This window comes from Microtus pennsylvanicus, chromosome 1 (assembly GCF_037038515.1).
Source record: "Microtus pennsylvanicus isolate mMicPen1 chromosome 1, mMicPen1.hap1, whole genome shotgun sequence".
Classification (NCBI taxonomy): Eukaryota; Metazoa; Chordata; class Mammalia; order Rodentia; family Cricetidae; genus Microtus; species Microtus pennsylvanicus.
In genome coordinates this window covers 134,123,518-134,132,958 of record NC_134579.1, presented here as the reverse complement: position 1 = coordinate 134,132,958, position 9,441 = coordinate 134,123,518, and the positions used below count along the sequence as shown (strand labels likewise).

General features: G+C 51.3%; 1 protein-coding gene across 3 annotated transcripts; it reads right to left on the bottom strand.

Annotated features, from left to right (window-relative positions):
- Positions 1–4,733: 4,733 nt before the first annotated feature.
- On the bottom strand, positions 4,734–9,249 carry Ffar2 (free fatty acid receptor 2). 3 transcript variants are annotated; one of them, XM_075958099.1, is made up of 3 exons: positions 9,164–9,249; positions 8,331–8,392; positions 4,735–7,797 (listed from the first exon to the last, which is right to left on the bottom strand). In XM_075958099.1, the coding sequence occupies exon 3, from the start codon at positions 7,794–7,796 to the stop codon at positions 6,804–6,806; it is 993 nt and encodes a 330-aa protein (XP_075814214.1). In that variant the 5' UTR covers position 7,797; positions 8,331–8,392; positions 9,164–9,249; the 3' UTR covers positions 4,735–6,803. The 3 variants fall into 3 exon arrangements, with proteins under 3 accessions (XP_075814208.1, XP_075814214.1, XP_075814202.1); XM_075958087.1 differs by lacking the exon at positions 9,164–9,249 and adding an exon at positions 8,694–8,830 and having other exon boundaries at positions 8,331–8,395; XM_075958093.1 differs by lacking the exon at positions 9,164–9,249 and having other exon boundaries at positions 4,734–8,180; positions 8,331–8,683.
- Between the last annotated feature and the right edge of the window lie 192 nt (positions 9,250–9,441).

The following is a 9,441-nucleotide window of genomic DNA, read 5'->3' as shown; positions in this document are numbered from 1 at the left end:
TTGTTAACTCTTTTTGGCTCCTGGGTCTTTTTTTTTTTTTTTTGCTTACGATTTTATTTTACTTTTTATCAATGTGTGTGTCTTTGTCTATGCCTGTGTGTGTGTCTGTGCACAAGGGTGCAGGTATCTGAGGAGGCCAGAAAAGGGCATCAGAACCCTTGGAGCTCGAGTTGCAGGCAACTGTGCCTGCTGGACACCGGTGCTGGGGACTGAACCTGGTCTGCAAGAGCAGTATGTGCTGTTAGCCACTGAGCCACCCTTTCTCCCGGGTTTGAATGGGGTTAGCTACTTTCCTATGTGAGTCTGGAAGCCTCCTGGTAGCACAGGTGCCTTGTTTTCTGTGCCCTCAGGATCTCTATCCTTCACTGAAGTGTCCAGTGTCTATGAAGATCCCTGATCTGAGATGACTCAAATCAATATTTTAAAAACTTTGCAAAGTCGATGTGAAAGCAATACAGTTAGTTAGAAACTTGACTCCAGTTGTGGGTTTTGGCTTTTCTTGGGTTGTGTGATTTTTTTTTCCTTGTGGCAGGTGGCCACAGCTGTCTCCTAGAGAGAGCCCCATGAGTAGTGAAGGGAACAGCCAAGGCTCAATGCTGTGTCTCTAAGCTATTCAGTGTAGCAAATGCATTTTTTCTCTCTCTGTTTTTTTTAAGTCTGTGTGTTGGATGTGCCTGTCTGTGTGTGGGAGCACCTCACGCATGTGAGTGTGATGTAGGCTAGAGGTCACTGAGTGTCCCCCTCAGTGGGTTTCCACATTAGCTTTAGCTTGTTTTTAATTTAAAATATTTATTCTTTTTTATGTAATGTGTGTGTGTGTTTGACGTGCCGCATGTATATCTATCCGTGCAGCACGTGTGTGCGGTGTTCACAGAAACCAGAAAAGGGTGCTGGGATCCCCTAGAGCTGAACTTTCCAGCTATTGTGAGCCACCATGTGGGTGCTGGGAAGAGTGATCATTCTTTTTAATCACGGAGGCGTGTCTCCAGCCCCCTACTTTAGTTTCTGAGAAGTGTTCTTCCACTAAACCTGAAGTTTGCTGTTTTGGCCAGACTGACCCCCTTTCTGGTGGTGGAGTTACAGATGTGAGCTATCACACCCAGCTGTTATGTGGGTTGTGGGGATCTAGAACCAGGTCCTCAGGCTTGCACAAGCCCTGACCCATGGAGCCATACCCAAGTCCCTGCCCTGGCTTCCTCCCAAGTCCTGGGGTTATAGGTACAGGCCACCATGACTGGTTTATAGCTAAGCTACAAGGTCTTTGTGAGATAATTGATCCATACTTGTTGCACAAATAAATCCCCATTTTCCAGCGACCTTGTGCTGATGATGCTGGAGGTGATCATGAATTACTTGAAAGCATTCTCAGACTTAGTTACTTTAATTTTCCTTTAACCCCACTGCAAGCAAAGTGACTCCATTTTGTATACCATTAGTGTGATGGTCAAGTTGCCTTGCCAACTTGGCTGGGAGTGTCTGTGTTTCCACTATGAGTTAGCGGAAGAGGGAAGACCCACTGTGAATGTGTGTGGGCCGTTTCATGGGCTGGAGGGATCCTGAGCTGAATAAAAAGGAGAAAATGAGCTAAGCCCCACCATTCATCTCTCTCTGCTTCTGACTAAGGATGCATTATGACCAGTCTCTTCATTCTCACACTGCTGTGTAGCCCTGCAATGATAGACTCTATCCTCTCAGCTCACGCTTCCTGCTCACACTGCTATATGATGAACTGTATCCCCTTCATGTTCACACTGCCGTGCATTCCCACTATGATGGACTGTATCCGCTTCATGTTCACACTGCTGTGTATCCCCACTATGATGGACTGTATCCGCTTCATGTTCACACTGCCGTGCATTCCCACTATGATAGACTATATCCGCTTCATGTTCACACTGCTGTGTATCCCCACTATGATGGACTGTATCCGCTTCATGTTCACACTGCCGTGCATTCCCACTATGATAGACTGTATCCGCTTCATGTTCACACTGCTGTGTATCCCCACTATGATGGACTGTATCCCTTCAGCACATGCTTCATGCTCACACTGCTATATGACAGACGGTATCCCCTTCATGGTCACACTTCTGTGCATCCCCGCTATGATAGACTGTATCCCCTTCATGCTCACACTGCCATGCATCCCCGCTATGATAGACTGTATCCCCTTCATGCATCCCCACTATGATAGACTGTATCCCCTTCATGCTCACACTGCATTCCCCCAATGATGGACTGTATCCCCTTCATACATCCCCGCTACGATAGACTGTATCCCCTTCATGCTCACACTGCTGTATGATGGACTGTATCCCCTTCATGCATGCCCACTATGATGGACTGTTCACACTGCCGTGCATCCCCACAATGATGGACTGTATCCCCTTCATGCATGCCCACTGTGATGGACGGTATCCCCTTCATGCATGCCCACTGTGATGGACGGTATCCCCTTCATGCATGCCCACTGTGATGGACTGTATCCCCTTCATGCATGCCCATTGTGATGGACGGTATCCCCTTCATGCATGCCCACTGTGATGGACTGTATCCCCTTCATGCATGCCCACTGTGATGGACTGTATTCCCTTCATGTTCACACTGCCATGCATGCCCACTATGATGGACTGTTCACACTGCCGTGCATCCCCACAATGATGGACTGTATCCCCTTGTGAGCCAAAACAAACCATTTTCTGAGGGTGTGTACATAGTATGTATGCTATATTTGTGTTATATATACACATGAGGATAGTGTGCACGCACACAGAGACCAGAGGAAGACTTTGGGTGTCCTCCTCTGTCTACTTTATTGCCTGGACACAGAAACTCTCATTGAACCGGAAGCTCACCATTTTGGTTAGGCTGCACGGTCAGTGAGCTCTCAGGCTCTGCTTGTCTCTGTTCCTCCATGCTGGGTTACAAGCACACTCAGCCATGTCTGGAATCTTGTGCTTCTGCTGGGGATTCAAACTCAGGTCCCCATGCTTGCACAGAAAGAGTTCTCATCGCTGAGCTGTCTCCCAAGGCTTCCTTCATTTCTTAAGCTGCTTTTTCATTTCTTATTTTCTGTGCATTGATATTTTGCCTGCATTTATGTCTGTGTGAGGGTGCCGGATCCCCTGGAACTGGAGTTACAGTTACAGTTGTGAGTTGCCATGTGGGTGCTGGGAATTGAACCTCTGGAAGAGCAGTCAGTGCTCATAACCACTGAGCCATCTCCTCTCCAGCCGCTCTTAAGTTGCTTTTGTCTGGTGTTTTGCCATAGCAACAGAAAAGCAGCTCACAGTTAGCAAGATGTGAATGTGGCTGCTGAAGACCCAGGGACGGCAGGGTTGTAGATCCAGCTGTTAGTCGGCCCAGCACTTATCAGAAGTTGCTTACTCAATGTCCTTGTGTGTGTGTGTGTGTGCGTGTGCGTGCGTGTTTGCTGTCTCTTCCTCCAACATTTGCGGAAACTGGGAGTGACTGTCTTGCTGGAGCAGCTAATGTGTTTGAACATCCCCAGCTGCTGGAAACATGACTTCTTGTCATGCTCTTTGCTCTTCCCTTGTGGGGCCACACTGAATGTCATCTTCTATAAAACAGGTCTTATCGTGTCCCAGCCACGTGGCCAAATAGCTAGAGTGCTCTATTTCCTTCTGTGAAAAGGGCAGGCATTGGAGAGTGGGGCCTAGGTTTTGAAATCTTGATCTACTGATCTTGGGACGTTACCTAACCGTCTCCAGCTCTTTCTCTGTCATAGTGCCTAGCAGTTGATGCCAGTCATGATCATCATGAGCTTTCGCTGTTATTTACTTTTATCCTTCTGTCCACTAGATTTTACACATTGACACGGTGTGTGGAGATACGGGTGCCGTGAGAGACAAACCTGAGGCAAGCAATCCCCGCCTTAAGGAGTCAGCTGCATGCCCTTGCAAAAGGATCAGGCCAGCTGGCCTTCTTGACCTTCATGGGGGGTTGGGAGGGTGTCCCTTGACCCTCACCTGAGCATCCAGCCTATCCCTGTCACCTGCTGCCTGCAACTGTGCCTTAACTGTGTGAGGCCTTATGGGGGGCTAGGCTTTGTGGCGCTGAGGGGTCGGAGTCTCCATCCATGTGACTATTGGGTAAAGGCTTCTCAGGGGCAGCCTGTTGAGGAGAGCAGCACCCACACCCCTGTAGGTGACCCCTCACCTATGCTCTGCAAAGAAGCCCAGTAAACTTGTTGGCTCCCCAGAGAGAACTCGGGCAGGACTGCGCCTCCATTTGTCTTTGAGGCCTTCGAAAGAAGGACAGATGTGTGCCAAAGTGCACTGGCAGTCAGAGGGCAACCTTCAGGAATCCGTGCTCACCTTCCGCCTGGTCCAGGCAACTGCTCCTTTCAGGAGATCTCTGCCGGGCATCACCACAGGAGAGCTGGGATTACGGATGTGTCTCACACAGCTGGCCTTTTCATGTGCGTCCTCGGGAGGCAAATCCCGTGCTTTTGCAGATGGTGCTATTTACCCACTAAATTGTGGCCTGAGCCTTGTTGCATGATTTTAAGTCTAAAACACTCTGTCTGATTTTCCAGCACTTGAATCCCTGAGTTAGTGTGTTTACAGTTGTATGGCTCAGTTCTAAGCAGGCTACCAATCAACCCTAAGTGGGCTAAGAGAAAGTTCAATTCTTTCTCTTAATGCTATCTCAATCAAAGGAGCTTTAGAATTATTTAATACTGATTTGTTTATTTTGTATGCTTTCGTGTGCACTTGACTGCGTACACACACTCCAAGGTACACATGCAGAGGTCAGGAAACAACCTGCAGGAGTGGGTTCTTCCCATCCACCATGTGGGTTCTGGGGATCCAGCTCAGGTCATCAGCTGTGGTAACAAGTGCCATTACCCACTGGGCAATCTGACAGCTCCCAAATGAGCTCGATTGCAAGCTGCACTGGATCACAGTGTCATGGTAAGCCGGAACTCTACCCAATTTTTCTCTCCTGCCACATCCCCCTACAGTTAGCTTTTTAAAATTATTTTCATTTTTAACCAGTCATGATTTAATCGCAGCCCTCAAGTGTATTTCTGTAAACTCAAGGCCAGCCTGGTCTATATAGCGAGCTCATGACTAGCCAAGGCTACACAGCATATGTGTGTGTGTGTGTGTGTGTGTGTGTGTGTGTGCACTTGTGCCACGGAGCATATACGTGGAGGTCGGGGAACAACTTTGGAGTCTCCTTTCACCTTGTTCAGGTCAGGTAGATCTCTGTTTCTGCCATGCTTTGTAGCCCAGGCTAGCCGGCTCCTATCTCCACCTCCATTGCAGGGATTACGGCTACACGCTACCACATCCTACTTTTTGTGGGTTCCAAGAATCAAAATCAGGTCCTTGGGCTTGTGCAGCAAGCGCTTTTACCCACTGAACCAATTTCATTGGCTGTTAGGTTTAATATCTTATTTCTAGGAGGAGAGTCAAGGTGGTACGTGCCTGTATTCTACACTCTGGGGGAAGGCGGGGGGACAGGAGGACAAGGAGTTCAGGTCCTTCTCAGTACATGAGGTGTACAAAGCCAACCCCAGCCACCTGTAGGAGACCTTGTCTCAAAACAATTTTTTTCTAGTGTTTTAAAGTTTGTTTCTTGCTTTTGAAAGACAGGGTCTAACTTTGTAGTCCAGACTAGCCTCAAACTCACAGTCCTCCTGTCTCAGCCTCAGCAGCTCTGGGCATGTGGAGTATTAATTGCACTGGGGACAAAGGTCACTGGGGTCCTGGTGGAGAAAGGAGTTAGGCAGGAGGGATCAGGAAGGGACAGAGGGCACAGGTCAGGGAAGGGCCTGCTGAGATCTAGAGTCCGAGGGCAGGGGATGGGGCTTGATACAAGAGAACGATGGGGTTCTGGGGAGGACAGAATGCATTCTAAATTCGCTGATGGATCAGCAGCCCCAGGTGGGACCCACCCACATCCAGGAGGAAGTCCAACTTCCCCAGCCATTGGGCTAAACAGGATCCCATCAGCCTCCTGCCTCCCTTTGCCCTCAGAATGCCATCATTTGAAAGTGTTTTGGGGGGGAGCTGCATCCCTTCTCCCTCTGCTCTGGTACTGGGTCCGCCATCCCCCCTTCCCTGGGTCATAGAGACCAGTGCCAAAAGCTGTGAGCATTTGCGTTAGGTGGCGGCCATCATCTTTATTTTCAACCTGCCAGACCAGACCAGACTAGGTTTTCTGTTCTCCCGTGCAGGTCAGTGTCTACGTCAGACTGAGGGTACCAAGACACACCCTAGCCTGGGTGGGAGGACACTGGGGACAGACGTGCAACCCAGACCCCAGTGTAACAGTGGCGACAAGGCCAAAACGCGAAAATCAACAAAGCACACTTACAAAGGGACAGCTCGAAGGGATATAGAGAGGCGAAGCTCACCAGAGATGCAGCCCCTGTCCTCCCGGCCAGTCCCTCCCATGGCGGGGCTTTTCTTTTCTTCCCACCGGTTTCCCCCAATCGTTTTTCAATGGCTTCTTTGCAGCATCACCAGCCAGACCACTGCCTCTGGGTGGTGTTTCTAAGCTTGAAGGAAGATTACTTTTCAAAATGCCCTCCTGTTAGACACCCCGCTTCTGAGGCCCTGGCCCCACTTATTTTAGGGCTGTAGCCATTTCTTCTTGTACCCTGTAGCAGGAAAATCCAGACAAGCAGTTATGCCAAGCTGAGAGAGTAGTGGACCGTGGTTGGGGAATGTCTTTCTTTTTTATTTTTTATCTTTCACCAAGTTCCAGGCGCTCTGCTAGCCAGCCCAACTTATGGGTGATCAGAGACTGGGGAAGGTTCGGGGGACTCTCTACTCAGTGATGAAATCGGAGCTCGGCACCCCCTCTGTTTGACTCCCACCCCGGTCCATCCTGGTCCCCTCCACTGTCTCTTTGGCTCCTCTGCCCAACATCGAGGAGCCGGGTTTGCGGAACACTAGCAAACTTTTCCCGAAAGCTCTGCGCACCACGGAGGAAGAAAAATAGAAGAGCAGCGGGTCCAGGCTGGCATTGAGGGAGCTGAATACCACAGCCTCCACTCGCCACGGAGGGCTCTGCCGCAGGTAGAACCCCACCAAGTGGGACACGTTGTAAGGTCCGAAGCACAGCAGAAAATTAAGAAGCGTCACCACAGCCAGGCCGACCGCCCTGCGTCTCCTCTGAGCCCCTACATGGGGCTGCGTGAGCATGATCCACACGAAGCGCCAGTAGCAGAAGATGGTGACTGCCATGGGGACGAAGAAGAGGACCAGGCACAGCTCCAGCCTCACAGGCAGCACCACATCCAGTTGCTCTTGGGTGAAGTTCTCATAGCAGGTTATTTGGTTCTCAGTGCCCACAGGCTCGGTTGAGTTCAGGTACTGAACGATGATGACGATGGTGCAGTGGCCGAAGGACATGATCCAGGCCACCAGAGCAGCGATCACTCCGTACAGGGGCCGGCGGGATAGCTTGTACTGCACGGGGAAGGCCACTCCCAGGTAGCGTTCCATGCTGATGCCCGCCAGCAGCCACGTGCTGCAGTAGATGCTGCTGTAGAAGCCGAAGCCCGTGAGCGCGCACACGATCTTCGGCAGGTACCAGCGAAAGTTAGACGCTGCTTCTACGATCCGGAAGGGCAGTAGCAGCAAAAGGAGCAAGTCCGCCAGGGTCAGATTCAGCAGGAGGATGTGCACGGGAGCAGGCTGGGGCTGGCGGACCCGGCTCACAAAGGCCCTTAGGGCCAGCAGGTTGGCAGGGAGCCCAGTGAGGAAGATGAGGATGTAGGCCGTGAGGATCAAGGAGCTGTGCCAGTCCGGGATCATTCTGGAAGATGGAAAAGGGATCAGGAACTTGCCGCCCCTTCACTCACAGCCTGCAGACCCTCTTTTCCTCTGGTTCAGTCTGTTCACATCCTCCCTGGTTCCCAGGCCAAAGCGGTCTGCTCCTCACCACCACTTGCCTGAGCCACCTGCCAGAACTGCCCAGAGCAATTATTGACTTAGCCTTGGGCGGGATATTAAGCTGCAGTTATTACGTTTGCCATCCTGTGTCTCTGGGGGAGACCAACTTGACTTGCCACGGGAATTCCCCCTCTGCTTTCCCCGGGCCCTTTTCCTATTTAGCTTCACAGATAATAGGAAGTGGCGGTGGTCAGATCCCTTTCTCACAGCTGGCTGTGGCTGGGAGCCAAAGCCTGGTGGCAAAACCTGGTGGAAGAAGAAGACATGCACAGAAACTGGGGAAGGACAGGAAGGTGGGGGAACAAGAAACTTCCAGAAGGTATGCTCTGCCAAGCCTGGACTGGCTGCCCTCAGCTCCAGGTGCCCAGCCCTCTGCCCCGCCTCCCAGCAACTTACCTCCTTGGGACCACTCCAGGGTCTCTTTCACCTGGTTCTCCTCTGGTCCAGCGCTGTGGATCCTACTAAAAAGGGGGAGCTATTGTAGCCAAGGAGGAAGATTGAGACAGCACGTTGCTCTGTGACCTGTTCCCCCAAATTTTAGACACACATTCATGGGAGCCCAGCGAGCACAGGTGGCCCCTGAGCCTGGTGTGTCCGCTGGTGTCCTGCTGGACGCCACCTTGACACAGGTGGCTCTGTTCCCACTTGGTTGGTAACCCTTGCTAACTCATAGGCCCTTCCCAATTCCTTCTTCATTCCCAGGTCCGAGGTTCCTCACCCCGCCTGCCCCCCTCCCCATCGTCTGAGACTGGTGATTACTTTTGTTCCAACAGACGTCCTTCAGCCTCTTCCTCACCCCACACCTGCTCCTCAAATGCAAGCCCCAGCGTCTGGCCCCTGAGCGCACACCCTAAGCTGGCTTGCCTTGCCTGGCTTCTGATAGAGGGCAGGCTCCTCATGGGGTTTCTGGCGCCAGAGGCCAAGAGAGTTTTAGCAATCGCTGCAGCCCTACAGAAGAGGGCGGGGGAGTTAAAAAGTATAAGGAACCTGGTTGGTGGGAAACTGTTACACCAACATGGGTCACATGGCCAGAGAAGGAGGCAGGTCGGTAATTGAGCAGTATTTCCTCTCAAACCCAAAGCAGGGGGGCCTGCTGCTCTGCTCTCTCCCGGGAGATCTGATCTATTCTGACTTCCACAGATTTTTCTGACCCTACTTCCTGGCTCTCCCCTCACCACATCCCCGCCGCCACCACCCCCACCCCCATCGGGTCCTCTCTGTTTTCTGACCGGTATCTTCTGTGGATGAATCTTATTCTCAGAACGAGGCTCTCCGCTCTCCCTGATTCTTCAGTCTACTGACTTCCTTGTGCTCTCCCGTTGTCCACCCCAAGTTTCCTTTGGCCTCAAAGCTGAGACAGATGGGCTTTTCCTAGCTTGTGTCTCATTGTGGTGGACAGAGAGCCAGGCAGCTTTGGGCGGCAGTCCAAGTCTCCGCACTGGGAACTCTGGGTCAGATCAAATTTTATGAACTTTCCTTTCCCTTCTGCAAGCGAGCCTGGGAATTC